Below are 22,298 nucleotides of genomic sequence, written 5' to 3'. Positions count from 1 at the left end.
CACTTTACATATATGGTTTCAATTTCGGAAATTTTTGGGGTTGTATCAATTTGTTTTAACTATTCCTATTGTATCCAATTTCTTTTTTCATCCTTCTATTATGGACCAAGCTTATTCAGCTTGGAAGACTAAAGGAATATTATGATTTTCTGATCTATTTTTGGATAATTGTTTTATGTCTTTTGAACAATTATTTAATAAATATAATTTGCTCAGATCTCATTTTTTTAGATATTTACAGATTAGGAATTTCTTAAACACTGTACTTCCTACCTTTCCAAATCTTGATTCTTCGGGTATTTTGGAGAAATTGTTAGAACTAAATCCTTTTCAGAAAGGTGTAATTTCAAATGTTTACAATATAATTATGAAAATACGTTCAGAGGCCTTTTATAAGATTAAAAATGATTGGGAAAGAGAACTTAACTTTACTATCCCTATTGAGAATTGGGATAAAATTCTTCAATTAGTTAATTTATCCTCTATATGTGCTAAACATTCATTGATACAGTTTTAAGTTGTGCACAGGGCTCATATGTCCAAGGATAAATTGGCTCATTTTTATTCACATATAAATCCTAAATGTGACAGATGTCATTCTGAGATAGCTTCTTTAACTCATATGTTTTGGTCATGTCCGCTTTTGAAAAAATATTGGAAAGACATTTTCAATATTATTTCCACGGTATTGAACATTGATTTACAACCTCATCCTATAACTGCAATCTTTGGTTTACCAATGATGGGGTCAATCCATTTATCTTCTTCTGCTTGTCGGATGATTGCATTTCTTACATTAATGGCTAGAAGATCTATTTTGTTGAATTGGAAAGAAATTAATCCCCCTACCATATTTCATTGGTTTTCTCAAACTATGTTATGTCTAAATTTGGAGAAAATTAGAAGTGTCATATATGACCCTTCTATTAAATTTGAAAAGATTTGGAGGCCATTTATTCAATATTTTCACATGATGTAATTTGACCCTGTTCCAATCTTATTTGTTTTTCCGGTTTTGATTATATATATATGTTGAGAGGATCAGAGTTGGGGGGGGGACACTGATGATTTTGTAATTTTTTTTATAGATACTATAAACAGCCCATTTTTTTCTTCTTTCCTTTTTTTTCTTAATAGTTAGTGGTTAGTTTGTTAGTTTAGTTTTTCTTAGGGTATTAATATTTTTTTTTCTTTTTCTCTTTTCTGTTTTTTTTTAACATGAATTACTTAGTTTTTTTTGTTTCGTTTATATGACATTTGTATCATTCATGATTTGGGAAGACTTAACTATAATGTACTTATTGCTTGTGTATCCTTTTATGTTCATTTTAATCTTGTAAGTTTGTAATCCCATTATCTATGTACTAATCTTATCATGTTGATATTAATAAAAAGATTGAAAAAGAGAGGAGGCAGAGAGGCTTGTCAAATGGTGTGGGAACAACAGCCTGAGTCTCAATGTGGACAAGACAAAAGGGATGACTGTGGACTTCAAGAAGGCTCAGGTCAACCGCTCTCCACAGCACATCAGTGACACTGCATAGAGAGTGAAATGCACAAAGTTCCTTGGTGTGCATATAATGGGCGATCTAATCTTGAGCCACAACACCTCTTCAATAGTCAAAAAGGCACAGCAGTGCCTACACTTCCTGAGGAAACTGAGGCATGCAAGACTCCTTGCCCCCACTCTAACAGGAGCACCATCGAGAGTGTCTTGTCTGGCTGCATCTTTGGGTGGTCTGGAATCTGCAAGGCATCAGCATAAGACCCTACAGAGGACAGTAAAAGTTAACGAGAGGATCTCTGAGACCTCCCTCTTCCTTATTTGTGACATTTACCAAGAGCATTGTATACAATGGGCCTAAAGTATTTTAAAGGATCCCTACCACTGATCCCACAATCTCTTTTACCCATACTGTCAGGAACTCGGTTACAATTTCATCCCTCAGGTTATGACACTAGTGAATACCTTGCCACCACCGAGGTCTCTTCACTAGCTCAACAACCTATTTACTGTTTACTGTTAACCTAAACTGTGCACTACATGTGTCTTGAATCACATTTTGTTAGCTTATTTCTGGCAATATGTTGTTTCATGTGCTGTGGGTGAGAGATGTTTTGTGAGTCCAGAGGAACGTTGTTTCATTTGGTTGTATATGTACAGTGAGATGACAATGGACTTGAATTTAAATTTGAATTTGAACTTGAAATGTCATTGCAGGTCCAGTTTACAGAATCTTTATTTTGACTGCAAACTGATAATATTTAGAAATAAATCATCAAGAGCAAAAATATAATTTGCAATTAATAAATCTCCAATGAATGTTATATAATGGTTAAAGCTTTCAAACTTGCATATTAGTTTTATATTTATACCTTTAAAGGTCTCAGCCCAAACTATCAACTGTTTATTCCCCTCCATAGATGCTACCTGACCTGCTGAGTTCCTCCAGCATTTTGTGTGTGTTGCTCAAGATTTCCAGCATCTGCAGAACCTCATGTGTACATTGAGTTTTATTGCCATTTTTATGGCAGAGAAGAGAAATTAAACCACAGCTGTTACCCATACATATATTTTCAGCTCATGATATAAATTCATTGAGCAATTTTATTGGATGCACATCATGAGTTTAATAACTAAGTGAAAACAATGGTAGAAGTTCATAGTTTATTTGGAAAGTTGGGAGTAACATCTTTACACAACTGTATTGTAAAAAATACGGTTGGAATGATGATGTTTAGAGCAACTGGCAGTTAATAAAGAGCCAATTAACAACTGGCTCAAAAATGCAATTGAGGAGTCAATTCATTAGATCTAATAAGATTGTTTGATTCACATTTGGATAACTTAATAACAAATCAACTTTAACAACCTTTGTAAGTTTACTGGATCAGCATTAATGAATAATTAGCAGTTTAAATATACCTCTTGTCAATTATACAGAATAATAAAAATGTAGAGTATAAAAGAGAGTAGTTGAAAGAGAACAACAGAAGAATACGATATTACAAGCGCAGTAATAATGCCTTGAATGATTCACTATTTAGGTACTTGTTTCTGATGGTGATTTCCTCCACAAGGAGCTGATAGGTAGAGGGTAAATTTTGACCGGATGTGATAGTGTAAAACCAATGAGAATCAACCTGCAGTTCCTTTACAGTTCTCCCTAATTTTTTTTCCCATTGAAGTCAGAATCTAGTCTGGCGGCCTTAATCTTAAACTTGTCACTCCATGAATATGCAAATCAAGTGATTCCATGGAATACCTGCAGATTGACACTGTCCATAAATTATGAGGGTATAACAAGGAGGAGACAATTCTATGTCATAAGAAAAAATGGTTGGAAGGGAACTTTTCTATATCAGGAATCTTAAATCAGAGTCAGACCTAACTTTAGCCCTTCAAGCCTGAAATAATATTAGCCTAACAACAATAGAAACAATAATCAAAGAAGAAGACAGAACATTGAGTAGTACAACACATAAACAGATCAATAGGATGTAAAACTGGGCTGAGAAGTGGCAGATGGAATTCAACCCAGGTAAGTGTGAGGTGGTTCATTTTCTAGGTCAAATATGATGGCAGAATATAGTATTAATGGTAAGACTCTTGGCAGTGTGAAGGATCAAAGGGATCTTGGGGTCCAAGTCCATAGGACACTGAAAGCAGCTGCGCAGGTTGACTCTGCGGTTAGGAAGGCGTATGGTGTATTGGCCTTCATCGATCGTAGAATTGAATTTAGGAGCCGAGAGGTAATGCTGCAGCTATACAGGACCCTGGTCAGACCCCATTTGGAGTACTGTGCTCAGTTCTGGTTGCCTCACTACAGGAAGGATGTGGAAGCCATAGAAATGGTGCAGAGGAGATTTACAAGGATGTTGCCTGGATTGGGGAGCATGCCTTATGAGTTTAGATTGAGTGAACTCGGCCTTTTCTCCTCGGAGCGTCGGAGGATGAGAAGTGACCAGATAGAGGTGTATAAGATGATGAGAGACATTGATCATGTGGATAGTCAGAGGCTTTTCCCCAGGGTTGAAATGGCTGCCACAAAAGGGCACAGGTTTAAGGTGCTTGGGAGTAGGTACAGAAGAGATGTCAGCGGTAAGTTTTTTACTCAGAGAGTGGTGAGTGTGTGGAATGGGCTGCAGGCGACGGTGGTGGAGGCGGATACGATACGGTCTTTTAAGAGACTTTTGGGTAGGTATATGGAGCTTAGAAAAATAGAGGGCTATGGATAACCCTACTAATTTATGGTAAGGATATGTTTGGCACAACTTTGTGGGCCGAAGGCCCTATATTGTCCTGTAGGATTTCTATGTTCCTATATCTCAGTGTTTCTAGATCCTTCAGTCAATGATGTCTTTGCCAAGCATGGTGCCAAATTAAAATAATTCCATTCACTTGCACCTGACTCATATCCCTCCATTCCTTGTATGCCCATGTACCTGTTCAAATTCCTCTTAAACATATCTGTTTCTCGCTCCCAGTAGCACATTGCAGGCATACACCATTCTCTATGTAAAGTAAACTTCCTCACACACTTAAAAAACATAGAAAAGCACAGGACAAGGCCCTTCATCCACAATGTTATACTGAAGCAATTAAATTAGTAATGAAATGACTAATAAAACTAATATTTTCTTCAAACATGTTCATATACCTTTCTATTTGTCTTTTAATAGCTCCTGATGTTTCTGTCTCTACCCCCATCCCAGGGAGTACATTCCAGGCACCCACAATGCTCTATGAAGGAAAATTTCCCCTCACCTCTCCTTTGAAATTGCCACATCTCACCTTAAATGCATGCCCTCTGCTATTAGACATCACTGGGAAAAAATACTGTCAGTCTATTTTATCTAATTTAATTTATGCCTCTCATAATCTTATAAACTCTTATCAGATCTCCCCTCTGTCTCTGCAGCTCCAGAGAAAACAACCCAGGTTTGTCCAGCACATGCCCTCTAATCCAGGCTCGTCTATAATGGGGTGGCCAGAATTGTATGCAATACTCCAGCTCTGGCTTAACCAATTTTATAAAACTGCTACATAGCGTCCTGGCTTTTGAACTTAATGCATTGGCTAATTTACCAAGCATACCATATGCCTTCTTAATCACCTGATCAACTTTGGTAGCCACTTTCAGGAAGTTATAAACCTTCACCTTCACACCTTAAACCTATGGCCCCAAGTATATAAATATGTCACCCTGGTGAAAATCTGCCCTGTCTATGCCAAAGAAGGAAGAAATAAGTTAAACAGAGAGTGGAAGTGAATAGAGAGGGATAGTGGAAACTATGAGGATGATGAGTTTGTGCATAATTGAAAGGGATGTAGTCCATTACCTTCATCCACTACCTTCCTGTGGATATCTTTATGGATATAGTCCACATTTTAAGTCTTTCTCATGCCAGGACCCAGACTGGAATGGGAGGGGGGGGGGGGGGGTGAGTTGCAATTAAGATAACAATAACCCTTCATCATTCCTGTCATAACCTGAAATAAATCTACTCTTCCCAGCAGGTGAAAGGACAGCAACAGGAAGAATGTAGGGTGTTTCTTGCCATCAAAATACACCCCTCAAAATTCCTTCCCAAGCTCATGGTCATTGTCGTGAGGTTTTCTAACCACCTGCTGCTTCACTTTACTACTGTTCCCTGCCTGTCCACCTCTCTCGATAATCTCAATAATACACACACACACACACACACACACACACACACACACACACACACACACACACACACACACACACACACACACACATACACACACACACACACACACACACACACAGAGGAAGGGGCTAGCATCATTACTTTCTTAAGAGGTTAAGGTAGTTCAGCTGTTCAGCTCATCGTCAAACACTCTAACAGGCTTCTACAACTGTAGTGTTGAATGTATCCTGGCTGGTTTTATCATGGTCCGTTGTGGCCATTTGAATGCACAAGAACATAAGAAGCTGCTTAGAGTAGTGGAATCTGCCCAATACATCACAGGCACCTCCCTCCCCATCGTTGGCAGTATCTACAGGCGACATTGATCATCAAAGATCCTCACCATCTAGGCCATGCCATAATTTTGCAGTTACCATAGGGCAGGAGAGACTGAAGCCCAAGTCCCACACCACCAGCTTCGAGAACAGCTACTTTCCTTTCATCACTCAGTTCCTGAAACAATGCGCAAAACCATAATCACTGCAGTTTAGCAGCTGTATGACAGTTTGACCATTTCATTAAGAAAATAGACTAAAATTGCAATAAAATTAACTTTTTTTGTTCTGTGTGTTTTCTTGTAAAAATGTAAATGATTTATGCTTACTTTATTTTTTTTGGAAGCACTGCTTATCTGATGCTCTGTGCTTGTGAAGCTGCTGTTAATAAGTTTTTCATCGTACCTGTGCATGCATGTACTTCTGCACATGACAATAAACTCAGCACAACAGCACTTCTTTCACCTCAGATCGTTGAAGAAGTTTGCCATGACTCCCCAAATCCTAAGAACTTTCTCCACTTGCACAATTGAGAGCATCCTGACTGGCTGTATCACTGCCTGATATGGGAATTGTACTTCTTTCAATCGCAGGACTCTGCAGAGAGTGGTGCGGACAGCCCAGCGCGTCTGTAGATGTGAACTTCTCACTATTCAAGACATTTACAGCAACAGGTGCATAAAAAGGTTGGGTCACCCCAACCACAAACTGGTCCAGCTGTTACCATCTGGGAAACGGTACCGCAGCATAAAAGCTAGGAACAACAGGCTCCGGGACAGCTTCTTCCACCAGGCCATCAGACTGATGAATTCACGCTGACACAATTGTAGTTCTATGATATATTGACTACCCTGTTATTATAAAATGCACAGTGCACGCTTGGACATAACATAAAGATTTTTACTCCTCATGTGTGTGAATGATGTAAGAAATAAAGTCAATTCAATTCAATTCAACTTTGAGGAAGGGCATCTGAGCCCCAATCCTTTTTGGATATTTTCCCTTCAGACTAACAATAGGTCATCAACCAGAAGAGCTAATGCTGATTCTCCCTCTTCAGGGATGTTGATGCAGCTGTTGCATGCTCCAGCATTCTCTGCTCTTGCCTCATGTTCCACATTTGAAACCTTTTAAAACAATTTGTTTTTATCTTGAAGCTGTGGTGGGGGTCCAAGACCAGGACACCGCCAAGCTGAGAAAAGATAAGGGATCAGGTATATGCAGAAAATAATGTTTAAAACATCTGAAATATATTGTTGAAATGAAAGGAGTTCCATGTTTTTGAGGTGGCAGGAAGGATTTAGTTAGAGAGGGACAGCATTTACTGAGTCGTGATTAACCTGAGACTGTGAGGAGGGTAAAATTGGTATTCCACGGAAGTTCAAAGGAGCATTAAGTAGCATAAGGGTAGTTACAACAAGTAATTTGGATGCCAGTTTGGTAAAGGTAAAAGCAACATTGTTTACTGCAATTAGCTATTAGACTGTTTACATTATAATCCATAAAAAGCACATAATGGCATATGGTATCATTTTTTTCTGATCTGTAAAAACCTACCAGCATTCATGTCACAAGTGCATAAACAATAACAAGCAAGTCAATGGAAACCATGTTCAAATGTTTCATGTGGGATGTGCTTCTTAAGTAGAGAATCCCCTCCTTTGTCACTAAGTAAATCCTTGGGCTGACTCTTCATGGGTTTCCAAGCAATATCCTTGAAGTCTGAAGATGTGGTCAGGTTCTAACCATTCAATTCAAACCATGTGCACTTAATGGTAGCCTAGTGTCAACAGAAGCCACACACAAAAACAAACAAAAGTACATCAAAATGGTTTAACATGGAGCCATAAACATGCTTGTGTTGCTGAAATGGTAGCATTACTTCACTTCATTATATCATTTAAACCCATTTAAGATCTTGAAGCAAAAGCAGTTACATCACATAGATGAAGTTTTTTTTTATTCTGGAATCAAAATGGTCTTAATACTTGTCTTTCTGTCATAGGTGAATTAATAACATCTTATATAAGTTCTTTACAGTAGAGAAAATGGTTTTGACTGTGAAGTTTATAGTGTCAGTGATATAATAACTGATTTCTGGAAGAGCAAAACATTACACTTAGCTTATTTTATTTATTGGTTAAATTTGGTTAGCACAAAAATCTTAATACTATTGACATCTCTGCTTGAATATATTATTGTGAGTTTTACTATTGGATTTCTCGTTTCCAAATGATATCATATTTATTTAATCATTTGTCTACGATTAATCACCCAGACACTCAATTTTCAATGCACAACTCTCGCTCAGTAATTTGAAAGTGCGGAAAAGGTTGTTTCTTTTCTGAATGACGCTAGCTGACTTGTGCTGCTTTTTACCACTTAGAATTTTTATAACCACTTAGCTGAACTATTTAAATGAATTAATACAAGTATATAACGTTAATTTATGTCCTAATATTTATGCTCCTTATTTCTCATTGCCATAACCTAGAGGTTAATATTCAATCCCCAAACCAAGCCAGTTCTGGAAGATCTTTGAATGAAGTAACACAGTATTGAAGACTCTAGGTTCATATCCAGCTTTGACTGAGGTCAGGGCTGTGGGAGTAGAAGTTCACCTTGCTTGCCAGCTGCATAAAATTAATTTGCACCAATCTCCATCTAGTTGATGGCATAGAAGCAAAACAATCCAGCTCCTTTACGGGATTGCTGTGCTGGCATATTTGATGCTGAAATGGATAAACAATGTTAAATCGAGTTCCATTCTTCAGCATTGATATCAAATAAATCCCAATTGATAATAAAAAAGTGAATGTAGATTCACATAGTAACTCAGGGGCTCCAATAAAAATTATTGAACAATCATATGTAATCTGTAACTTAGTTACAAAAGGCAATTTCCCCTAATAGTGTCATGGTAAAACCAGTATAGTTTTTAATTTGCGAGTTTAATACATTTTGAAAAAGGATTCCCTTTATCCCAACTTCTTCTGGCTTCTTCCCCCTTCCTATTCGGTCCTGAGGAAGAGTCTCACTCCAAAACAACCACTGTTTATTCCCATCCAGAACTGTTTCCAGACCTGTTGACTTCCTCTAGTATTTTGTAGGTGTTACTGAAGATTTCCAGCATTTGCAGAATCTCATTTTCCTTTTTAACTAATTCTTTTACAATGAAGTTGATGATGTGGCTTTATTTTAAAGATGGATCACATTCTATTTGTCTATTTTATTCAATAATGTAACTGTTTCAGCTAAGTACAAAAAGTCAGTGTTGCTAGCCCCGTGGAGGATAATTCTGAGTAAAGGTTCAGGTGAAATTGGATAATATTATCATTTACCCAGTAACTTAGTTTCAGTGGTGTGAAAATTGCTTTGCTCCATATTCCATGGCAGATGTTTGTGCAGAACCTCTTTGAATTTAATAATTTGACTAAGTACAAAAGCATCACACACACACACACACACACACACACACACACACACACACACACACACACACACACACACACACACACACACACACACACACACACACACACACACACACACACACACACACACACACACACACACACACACACACTTACACTTTAACCTGTGCTGACTGTACTGCTCAGAGACTAGATGCTGTGGCGGGGACTGAAGAGATGGGATATCATAAGTAGCTTTGCTTCACTTAAATCCAATCTAGAGAAATGCATCCCAGATGCAGCTGGCAATAGAAGTCTTTGTAGAAGTCAATTTGACCTGGAAAATAATGGCACAACATGGGAAAAGATTTTCTCATGACAAGATAAACATTAACCTCTCTTCTGCAGGAACAGAGTGACATAAAAAACTGAGGCAGTGGTGGGACTCCATGCCTTTAATCCCATGTTCACCGGCTTTCGTGCAGCCATTGGCTCTGATCATGGATCTTGAGGCCAAATCTTCCTCTTCAGATCCTACTATCAATCCCATGGGGAAACCTCATTCTCTGCAAAACTCTCTACTACTTTATGATAGAAAAGAATGGAATATGATCAGCAACAGTAATCACCCGCAGTAAACATTAAATAACAAATCAGAGAATCATAATATCACCTGGTCCATCACATTCCTGACTTTAATCACTACATAAAGAATGTTTCCTCATGTCATTTCTGGTTCTTTTGTCAATCACCTTCATCCCATGTCTCCTCCCAATATGAACAGTTTCTCCTTATCTGTTCTATCTATACCATTTATGGTTTTAAACACCTCTGTAGGGTCTTCTTAGAAACCTCCCCTGTATCCAACAGTCCTTGCTTCTCCATTCTCCATATATAATTAAATTCTCTCATCTATGTAATCACTTTATTCAATCTCTTTTACCCTGCCTAATGGTACCTTTCTCAAAGTTCATGCCTCCAACTTTTCTGTCATCAGAAAATTATGAAATGGTGCCCCATACACCCAGGTCCAAACCACTGATATTTATTAGGAAATACAGTGGTCTGAGAACTGATCCCTGAGAATCTGAGTGTATATTTTCATCCAGTCTAAATAACAACCTTGCATTAATAAGTCCCTTTTTCAATTTTCCAGCCATGTTGCTCCAATGCATTTTATTCCATGAGTTCCTGATGATAAATTTATTAAGTGGCACTTTATCAAATGACTTTTGATGTCTTTTATTACATCAGCGGTATTTCCCTCATTGACTTCTATACCATAAACATATTAACTGGTTGGTTAAAACAAATCCATGCTTTCTCTAATTAATCTATACTTGTTCAAGCGATTGCTAATTCTATCGCTAATTTTTGTTTCCCAAACTTTCCCTAATACCGAGGTTAAATTTTTTTTGGTCTTCAATTACTCTGACTGGTCATTGAATATTGACTTTATACCATTTTATGGGCAAAGATGTAAGATCTGTAACTTGTCAGTCTTTATGCACTTTTTCCTGAAACTGTAGATATTTGGAAGTGTTAGGCCTGGAGATGATGCTAACCAGAAGGTTCTTTGGAAGTCAAGGATAAGGTGAAAATCTTTTGATTGCAGCTATTTCATTATCATGGTACAGGTTAGACAGGGTCTGCCTGTAGCAGCAAGTTAGGCAAGTGAAGAAGTAAATTAAGCACCCGTTCTTTCTCTTTATACTTCAAGCTTTTCTGAGCTGGGTTAGCAAAGAAACCTGTATACAGGTACTGACAAATCACACTTCAGCTTTGCAGACAAATTAACTATGGAAGTATAAAAGCAAATGTACAAGTTACTAAAAGTTTGCAGACGAACAAGTGACTACAAACAGGCCTTGATAGTGTACCTGGTAGGGCTCTGAAAACCTGACAGGTGTGTTTATGGACATCTTCAGTCTCTCACTACTACAGTCAGAGGTTCCCACTAGCTTCAAAAGTGCGATAATCATACTAGTGCCCAGGAACTGCATGGTGAGCTGCAGCAATGACCATCTCCCAGTGGCGCTCACATTTACTGTGATAAAGTGATTGGAAGGCTGGCCAGGGCGAGAATCACCCCCTACATAAACAAGGACCAGGACCTGCTGCAATTTTCCGTTCAGCATCATAGGTCTATAGTGGATGCAATCTCACTAGCTCTCCACGCGACCTTGGCTCACCTGGGCAATAGTAATACTTACGTCAAGCTTCTGTGTATTGAATACAGTTCAGCGTTCGACACAATCATGCCCTCAGTTCTAATCAAAAAGCTCCGAAACCTAGGCCTCTGTACCTCCTTCCGCAACTGGATCATCGATTTCCTCTCCCGAAGACCACAGTCTGTGTAGGTCGGAAATACCATCTCCTCCTCAATGACAACCAATACTGGCACACCTCAGGGATTCGTGTTTAGTCCACTGCTCTACTCTCTACACCCATGACTGTGTGGTTAGTATCAGAACAAACACTATTTATAAATTTGCTGATGACACAAGTGTTGTTGTCAGAATTTCAGATGGTGACAAGGAGGCATACAGTAGTGAGATAGATCAGCTGTCTGAGTGATGTCACAACAACAATCTTGCTCTCAACAGCAGTAAGACCAAGGAATTGATTGTGGACTTCAGGGAGGGTAAGCTGAGGGAACACACATTGAAGGTCCTGCTGAATGGTCTCGGCCTGAAACATTGACTGTACTCTTTTCCATAGATGCTGCCTGGCCTGCTGAGTTCCTCCAGCATTTTCTATGTGTTGATTGGATTTCCGGCATCTTCAGATTTTCTCTTCTTTGTGGTTGGAAGGATCACTGCACAGGGCTGGAAAAAGCTGCAGAAAGTTGTAAACTCAGCCAAATCTATCATGGGCACTAGCCTTCCCAGCACCCAGGACACCTTCAAAAGGTGATGCCTCAAAAAAGCAGCAACATTAAGGACCCCCATTACCCAGGACATGCCCTCTTCTTATTGCTCCATCGAGGGAGGAGGTACAAGAACCTTAGGACATGCACTCAGTGTTTCAGGAACAGCTTCTTCCCCTCCGCCATCAGATTTCAGAATGGACAATGAACCTGTGAACACTATCTTAGTATCTTTTTCCCTCTTTTTTATTGTAAATTATAGTTTTTATTACTTTGTATTACAATGTACTGCTGCTGCAAGACAACAAATTTCACGACATAAGCCAATGATATTAAACCTTATTCTGATTCTGATCCTGATTATTCAAACATAATAGTGGCCATAAGCAAAGCTAAAACTACTGTAAAACAACAATCTGGACCCTAATCCAATAGTAACTATGGGCAGGGCCTCAGCAATATCCTCTCTTACCTCCAATAGCAACCTCGGATACATCCCATCAGGACAGGTCATTTATACAGCCTTTCTAGTATCTTCTCTTTGTCATTTGTTAGCCCATACAAAATCTCAACTATATCTCTCTTTTCTGATACTCAAACTCAGCATCTTTCTCCTTGATAATGTATCCCTTCAGTACCTCACTCTTATGATCTTTTCCCTGCTTATACACCAAGGAGATATGTTTGGAATCCACATACTTACAGCCAGCTTTTTCTCAAACTTTCCCTTTGCTTAGTTTATTTCCTTCAGTGCATCCATTGCTACAAATATCTCCAGATCCAGCCAGGAAGGGATTGGTTGCATAAAAATTGTCACATTCCTCTCACATTCTTGAAAATATAAGGCTTGTCCTGCTCAAAAATTATGATTGTGCTTGAATATGAGGAAGGTTTCAGCGAGGACATCCTTACTGAATCAAAAATGTCTCACATCCAGTTTCTCAATGAGGTTCTGGCGGGAGAAATAAGTACTGAAAACCAAGATGTTTATGGATTCCTGCCTGAAGTCATTTGCCACTCTCCTTCCCACTCAGATTTCTTTTCTCTCCCCTCCTCCATCCTTTCCTTCTTTCTCTTCCCCCTGTCTTCCTTCCTTCTTTCTCCTCCTCCTCCCTCCTACTTTCAGCAACGTCTCCTGCTTCCTGCTTCTTCACTTAGTTTAATACTATTCCGAGGGAATGTTTACCAGCATCTGGGAACAACTAATCTGTACACTGTTCTTGAACTCAGGATAAAACTCTTCAATATCTTTCACCCCTTTCCTTGTAGACTAACTTAGAAAGCACCTAACAACTCTATAACTCCACAGTAATGATCTGCAGGTCAACCAAACAACTACAATAAAAGTACTTGGCATGTCCTTTCAATGGCATTAATTAGGTGCATCATATCTGCTGCTCTTCAGCCATTTAAGGTTAAAAATAGACAATCATTGGACATTAGCAAAATTACGGTTTGACATCAACACAGTTGCATAATATCACCAGCTGCCAGCACTAATAACTTGCACACCATTTAAAAAAAAAAAAAAAATTTTAATTGAATTTTCAAATAGGTTACGGAAAGAAAAAAAAATTGTGAACCCTTCCCCCCTCCCCTTAACCCCTCCCCTCTAACATATCCCTATAGAAAAAAAAAGAAAAGAAAAAAGAAAGAATGCCTGGATATCGGAAGATCCCCACATGCTCCATGTTCATAATAGCTTTAATATGTATATTTAATTCTTTCTCCAGATAACCAATGATTTTATCTTTGGAGCACCTATATATTTAATCCTATCTTTTGTAAATAAGGGTGCCAAATTTTCAGAAATATTTCATATTTATCTCTTAAATTATAAGTAATTTTTTCAAGTGGAATGCAGCTGAAAATTTCATTCTTCCAACAATCTATACTTAAGTATGAATCCAATTTCCAAGTAACTGCAATAGTCTTTTTGGCTACTGCCAATGCAATTTTCATGAATTCTTTCTGATATTTATTCAGTTTTAAATGGATATGGGAAAAGAAAGAATCTCCTATATTAAAACATTTGATTGATTTATGGAATAAGATAAATGTTGATGATGAGATAAAGAAATCTTTATTAGCAAAGAGACCTTTAATTCAAAATAAACTTATCCCTTTTACAATGGATAATCAACTTTTATATAACTGGTTTCACAAAGGGATTAGATATATAGGAGACTGTTTTGAAGGAGGTATATTAATGTCATTTGACCAATTAAAGAATAAATATAAAATATCAAATAACACTCTTTACTGTTATTTCCAATTAAGGGCTTATTTTATTTAAGAGATAAACTGGGTCAAACAATGCTATTGCCGAAACCTAATGAAATAGGAACTTTAATTCATAAAGGAAAAATTAAAAAATGTATTTCTGGTATGTATAATTTGATTCAAAAACAGGCAATTAAACAAGGAATTCATAAGTCAAGACAAAAATGGGAAACTGATTTGAATATTAAAATTGATGAAACAAGTTGGTCAAGATTATGTCTTGACAGTATGACAAATACAATAAATGTTCGACTAAGATTAGTACAATATAACTTTTTACATCAAATATATATCACACCACAAAAAATAAATAGATTAAACTCACATCTATCTGATCAATGTTTTCGATGTAATCAAGAAATTGATACTTTTTTACACTCTACTTGGTCTTGTTTTAAAATTCAACCTTTTTGGACAAATTTAAGAGCTTTACTGGAACAAATTATTGGAATACAATTTTCACATAATCCAACATTATTTTTACTAGGCGATATTGAAGGGATAAAATCGAAATCCAAATTGAATAAATATCAGGAAGAATTGCACACCATTCTTAATCCAAAATGAGACCAAAACACTAAAAAGATGTGCATACATCCGACTTCTTTTTAAGGATATAGACCAATTTAAATTCAGTTGTAAATTAATAATGGACATTATTATGAAATGAAATTTTGCTGGAAATAATTATCACTCAAACTATCATTTCTTTAGCAATTTTCTTTCCTTTAAATATTTCTGTGTTCATTAGTTTCTTCAGTCAAAGCCATATCCTTCTAATTGCATCTTTATCTCTTGTAGATCTGGTCTTAGCATAGTCTAAAACATTTATTCTAAGTGGAATAATGTTCAAGAATCACATAGACCTGATGCTAATTGATGCGGATGGTTGCAGTACTGGGTTGGAATGGGCACAGTCCGTTTCAGGAAATAAGTTTGTGAACAAATTAATAAGCTGAATGCGTATTCTAGTTTGAAAGGAAAGTTTAGTTTAATAATTATTTCCTAAGGCAAAGTTACCAATTATTTTGATTTATTGCAAATTGTCGTGAGTTTTTGCCTAGAGTGTAGTTCAAGCAGTTTGATTTAATTTGGAAGTGATTTTCAGTCTATTGGCTAGGCATGATCAGGTTGTTTTCATTGATTAAAAAATATGCTTATTTTGGCTGCAGAAGGGGAAGGAGAAGGGTGTATTAATATAACTACATTCAGAATTTTTTTCAACTTTTTAAAATAAATTTAATTGACCAATATGACCAGGCAGATAGCTAAAATGTGGATTTAAGAAACAAGATTTGTTTCAGGTTGACTGACTTGATTCTAAACCATAATTCAGGTGCATACCTTTATTTATTTTTAAAGGAGTGGTTAATCTGCACCAAACTCATGATGTGTGTTCTTATATACCTTTGCACCTACACAATACAGAGTACATAAAGACTGAACAATGAACAAATACCAAGGACTATCCTTGCAATGAGTAACAGCTTTACGCTTGTTGATAATGATAATGAATCTCTGGTGGTAGAGCAGGGGTTACAGCAAAGGAACATTTTCCTTTATGTCACTGGACATTTTCATGAAGTCCAATAGGAGAATGCAGACTTCTGCCAGTTTTCCTGTACTCAGGCTGGGAAATACGTTCACTGAGCTTGCGCCAGCTGAAGCTGGCACAATGCCAACAAGCCTATTGATTTCAATGGAGAGAAACGGCTTCAGGCATAAGGTTAATAAAGGTAATTTCTTTTTTATTGATATAATTGAGTTGATTTTAATGTTTACGGTTATTTTAATTGTAAAGTGGTGCTTTTATGTTGTTAAAGAAATAAATGAATAGTTTCAAATTTGTAGCTGTATTTTAAATTTTAATAGCTTTTGGGTGATTTTGACTGTTTGTGGAATACTCAGTTTAAATACCAGCTTTGGCAGCACCCAGCAAACTGTTCTGCAAAAGAGCGAGTGCTTAAGGAATGAGCTCAGCTGGTTTGCCAGTCAACAGAAGATCGAGTCCATTGATAACAACGTGCATGTATCAAAGTTGCCAGATTATTTACAAGGTGTTTAAGTAACACATATGATTTTGTTATTTCTAGAAGTTAATGTTGGTTGATAGATGAATAGTTACACAACTTAGAATCAGAAAATAACTGATAACTGTTTTGCAATAGGTGGAATTAGAAAATAACTAAAGCCATTTCATAGCACTTTGAAACTTGTCTTTACCTGCAATGGGGTCGTTTGTATTCTCTGCATCTCTGGCTCTCTCTGATTTTCAGAACTGGTAATTTATTAATAATATTCATTCTCATTCATGTGAAAATTATTATTATGTATGACACCCAGGAGAGAAAATCTTGGATTTTTATCTGAGATACTATATCCTTTTATAAGCATCCCAATAGCATCTTGCCACTGCTTACTATTCTAATGTCATAGTATCATAGAGTCATACAGCTCAGATGTGTCCATATTGATGATCAACACTCATTGACACTAATACCATTTTAATTCTCCCCACTTTCCCAACAACACCCTTTATCTTAACTACTCGCCTACATTCTAGTAGCGTAATACAGTGGCCAATTAATCTACCAACCTAAATATTTTTGCACTGTGGAAGGAAACCCCAGCACTGTGGGAAACCTTCTCGGTCACAGGAAGAACATGCAAACTCTGTACAGTAAACACAGGAGGTCAGGACTGAATGGGGATTGCTGAAACAATAAGCCAGCAACACTACCAGCTGCATCACTGCTGTCCTATTGAATAACAGTATCCTGTATGGATATGCTAGATACGAACAAAATGTTAAGGTTTTTCTGTGCTGGTGTACATATCATTTTAAGACAGGGTAACAATAGTTATGTTTAATTAACCTTCTTGCACTGAAAATTAACTTTTATAAATCTAATAGTTGCAGTCCTTCAGATTTTAGTCATTGATAAAGATATTTTAAAATAATCTTTTTCTTCCCTTTATCTTTTCTAGCCTTATTTCTTTCCCTCTCATGGTTTTACCTTGTGTACATGATTGATCTATTTGAGACTTTATTTTTCAATTATTCTATCAATTCTTCAGACTGTTTGGTTAGAGAAATGTACAGTGGCTAGTACCATTCAAACTGGGCACAAATGGTCTGCAGGCGATAGAATGTCATTTGATTGATACGAATTTGCAGAACAAAACACTGAAAAAATCAGTGGGCAAGTGGAACATCAACATCAATGCTGCTGTTCTTTTGCCACTCATAAGATTTAGAAGGTATAAGGAACCTTGGTTTTCAAGAGATATTCAGGCCCTGGTTAAGGAAAAGCAGGGAGGTGGGTAGCTGGTATAGGCAGGCAAGAATGAATGAGGTGCTTATCAATGTTCCCTCTAAAGTGTGTGTGCATGTATTTAAGCATCTTTTACTACTAGTGCACAACGGAATTTAAACTGCACATAAGAGGTTGTCACCCTCTACCTCACGTTAAGTATATTTCAAGATCGTACACAATCACATTTCCTTTTCCGGTTTCTGATGTGGACGGTTTTGACAATGTGGAGTTTGTGATGATTTGTCTGCAGATTTTAGAACTGGCTTATTTATACTGTTTTTTATTGAAGAAATTATTCAATGTGCATATGTCATTGTCACTGGGCAAAAAATGGAACAGCACAAGATTTCTGTGAACACTGGTCATTAAAAATTAGTGGGAACATTGGTGCTTATGGAGTATAAGAAATACAAGATGAAACTTAAGAAAGAAATCAGGAGGGCTAAAAGAAACTATGACATTGCCCAGACAGACAAGGTGAAGGAGAATCCTAAGGGATTCTACAGATTTGTTAAGACCAAAATAATTGCAAGGGATAAAATTGGTCCTCTGGAAGATCAGAATGGTAATCTGCATGTGGAGCCTAAAACAGATGGGAGAGTTCTTAAGTTTATTTTTTGTACCTGTATTTACTCAGGAAATGGACACGGAGTCTATTGAAGTGAGGCAAAGTGGCATCAACTTCATGGACCTTATACACATTATGGAGAAGGAGAAGTTTGCTGTTCTGAGGCAAATTAGGGTGGATAAATCCGTAGGGCCTGAGAAGGTGTTCCCTCAGATCCTGTGGGAGGCATGTGCAGAAATTGTTGGGACCCTAGCAGAAATATTTAAATCATCCTTAATGTTAGGTGAGGTATTGGAGGATTAGAAGATGGCCATTGTTGTTTAAGAAAGTCTCTAAACATAATCCAGGAATTTATAGGCCCGTGTGCCTGAAATCAGTGGTGGGAAAGTTATTGAAAGGTATTCTAAGGGACCGGACATGGACTGATTGAAGATAGTCAGCATGGCTTCATGTGTGATAAGTTGTGTCTAATCAACCTTATAGAGTTTTTTGAGGAAGTTACTAGGAAAGTTGATGAAGGCAAGGCAGTGGATGTTGTCTACATAGACTTTAGCAAGGCATTTGACAAGGTCCCACATGGGAAACTAGTCTAGAAAATTCAGTCGGTCAGCATTCAAGTGAGGTAGTAAATTGGATTAGAACTTGGCTTTGTGGCAGAAGCCAGAGAGTGGTAGAAAATAGTTAGCTCTCCAACTGGAGGCCTGTGACTATTGATGAGCTGCAGGAATTAGTGTTGGGTCCATTGTTGTTTGTCATCTGTATCAATGATCTGGATGACAAATCCAGAGCAGCAAATTTGCAGATGACACTAAGATTGGGGGTGCAGTGGACCGCGAGGAAGGCTATCATGGTTTGCAGTGGGATCTGGACCAGCTGGAAAAATGGGCTGAAAAATGGCAGATGGAGTTTAATGCAGACAAGTGTGAGTTGCTGCACTTCAGTAGGACCAACCAGGGTAGGTCTTACACAGTGAGGACACTGAGGAGTGTGGTAGAACAAAGTAATCTGGGAATACAGGTCCATAATTCATTGAAAGTGGCATCACAGGTAGATAGAGACATAAAGAAAGCCCTTGGCACATTGGCCTCCATAAATCAAAGTACTGAGTGCAGGAGACAGGATGTTATGTTGAAGTTGTATAAGATGTTAGTGAGACCTAATTTGGAGTATTGTGTGCAGTTTTGTCACCTACCTACAAGGAAGATGTTAATAAGGTTAAAAGAGTACAGAGAAAATTTACAAGGATGTTGCCGGGTCTGGAGGACCTGATTTACAAGGAAAGATTGAATAGGTTAGGATATTGTTCCTTGAAACATTGAAGTTTGAGAGGAAATTTGATAGAGGTATATAAAATTGAGATGGGTATAAATAGGATAAATGCATGCAGGCTTTTTCCATTGAAATTGGGTGGGACTAAAACCAGAGGTCATGGGTTAAGGGTGAAAGGTGAAAGTTTAAGTAGAACATGAGAGGAAACTTCTTCGCTCAGAGTGTTGTGAGCATCTGGAATGATCTGCCAGCACAACTGATGTATGTAAGCACAATTTCAGCATCTAAGAGAAGCTTGGATAGGTGCATGGATGGTTGAGATATGGAAGGCTGGTCCTGGTTCAGGTCGATGGGAGTGAGCACTTTAAATGGGTTGGCATGAACTAGATGGGCTGAAAGGGCCTGTTCCTATGCTGTAATTTTTGTATGACTCTATGACCTTACGAATTTGGACAATGAGCTGGGTTGGGCCAGTCAGCAATTCACTGACAGGTTGGAATGGTGTGCTGATAGAAGACAGAACATATAAAACTGCTTCAACTGTGGCCCTTTTAACTGCTTCACCTTTTAAAAGAGCATTCTTTGATGTCAAAATCCTTAGATTTCAATCAGATCTCTACCTATTACTCTAAAATCTGGTGAATGCACATTAATCCTGCTATTCAAAAAATAAGTCTGTGAACATAAGAACAGAAGCAATAGGAGCAGGAGTAGACCATCTGGCCCATTGAGCCTGCTGTACCATTCAATAAGGTCATGGTTGATCTAGCCATAGACTCATCTCCCCAGCTTCCTGCCTTCTCCCATAACTCTTAATTACCCTACTATGCAAAAAACTTTCACATTAGTATATTCTTCATTAGACAAGCATAGAACAGTACCATACAAGAACAGGTCTTTTGGGTCATTGTGCTTGTATTAACAATGTTACTAATCTGAACTAGTCCCATCTGCCCGCACATGGTTCATATCCCTCTATATGCCATACTTCAAAATATTACCAACAGCACACATACTGATGCAGAGTTTTTACCTGAGATGTTGCCAATTCCTTTATCACCACAGATTCAGCTCAATAGATCAACTTGATATTCCTTCAACAGATTGTATGTTTAATATTACAATTGGTTTCCCCATCTAAATATTATGAATAGCTTCATGACAAGCACTGATCTCTGTGGTATCCTACAAGCTACTATTTGCAATCCTAAAAAAAGGCTTCATTTGTTCCAAATCTCTGTTTTGATTTATCAACTAGTTTTTAATCCATGCTAATACATTACCCATAATACCATCTGTTTACATTTTGCACATGTTAGACTTTTTTTTGGAAAACCCAGCACCACTTTTCTTTCATCATTTCCACTGGTTATGCTCTGAAAGAACTCCTGTAGGCTTCTCAAACATAATTTCACTAGCAGAAGTCTGCGTTCCTGTAGTTGTTGATATTTCTTAAATGTCCCATTATCTCACCTTGCTCATTAGGCCATAGCTAGTACTGATGCTAGGTCTCTAGTTACCCATTACTCTCTTCCATTTTCCTTTTTTCTAGAGTTGCAACCCTCTGAGCAGAAAAAACGTTTCTCTAATCTTCAAACTTCAGGAAAATGATAACCAATACATCAATTACTTCCAAGGCTCAGAGTACTGTAGTACTCAGTAACAGTGATTGTCAGGCCATGAGGATTTATTGCCTTTTAGTCCCATTAGTCCCTTCAGCACTATCTTCTGACAATACTAGTTTTCTTTATTCACGCACCTTCATTAGATCTTTTTGGCTCCTTAACCTTTCTAGAAACTTTCTTATGTTCTCTTCTGTGAAAGGGGAATCACAATAATTATTTAATTGTGCTGACATTTCCAAATTCTCCATTATAAATGCTCCCGTTTCTTGTTGTTGGGAATGTACACTTGACAAGTACTGCTTTTCTTTTTGCATATCCGTAGCAAATTCTGGAGTCCACTTTTATGTTCCCCACAAATTTACTCTTATAATCTTGTTCTTTAAAACCTTTTCTTTGTCCTTTATTGTTGAAAACAAAACTTCTCTCAATGCTCAGGTTTGCTACCTTATCTAGCAAACTTACATGCATCTTCTTTGAATCCAACATAAACTTAATTAGTTAGCCATGATTGCATTAATTTCCCTTTTGCAATTTCACGCCAGGAAGGGATGTATAATTCTAGTCGTTCCCACATTTGTTTCATATGATCATTCATAAGTTTAGCTGGTTACTGATAGGTTGAGACCTGGAACAAATATTTTATAGGTTAGGAGGATGAGTTAATGACTGATAGTTTAGGAGAGTGAACTAACGTGAACATTTGATAAGATGAGCTACTGGATAATAGGGTACAGAGGTAGCTGGTAGATTGAAGTTGTGCTGTCTTGTGCGGATTGAAAAATGACCTGATAATGGAAATTTTGAAAAGGTGAGCTATTCAGTCGCAAATAAATTCTTTCCAGTGAGATTTAAAATGGAAGCTCCATCTTGTGTCCATAAGGAATTTGTTACTTTTTAAATGTTTATACATAGTATCTTCTGGTTATGACAAACAGGTCAGTTGCTTAAAACATGGGACCAAAAT

At 37.5% G+C, this 22,298-nt stretch overlaps 1 protein-coding gene across 4 annotated transcripts in view; it reads left to right on the top strand.

The window, feature by feature from the left end:
- Window positions 1-22,298, top strand: part of hnf4a (hepatocyte nuclear factor 4, alpha) — a 175,630-nt gene that overhangs the window by 4,841 nt on the left and 148,491 nt on the right. Inside the window, exon 1 of one of the 4 annotated variants that reach the window (XM_073061732.1) lies at window positions 16,122-16,291. The exons of 2 other annotated variants lie outside the window; for them this stretch is intronic. In XM_073061732.1, coding sequence (XP_072917833.1) covers window positions 16,135-16,291 — 157 coding nt within the window. In that variant the 5' untranslated portion in view covers window positions 16,122-16,134. Of the gene's footprint in view, window positions 1-16,121; window positions 16,292-22,125; window positions 22,143-22,298 lie in introns of those variants that run through there. One more of the 4 variants, XM_073061740.1, reaches the window with a different exon arrangement.

Source organism: Hemitrygon akajei, chromosome 11, assembly GCF_048418815.1.
Source record: "Hemitrygon akajei chromosome 11, sHemAka1.3, whole genome shotgun sequence".
Taxonomy (NCBI): Eukaryota; Metazoa; Chordata; class Chondrichthyes; order Myliobatiformes; family Dasyatidae; genus Hemitrygon; species Hemitrygon akajei.
Note: the sequence above shows the minus strand (reverse complement) of the source record. Positions and strands in the feature narration are given on the sequence as shown.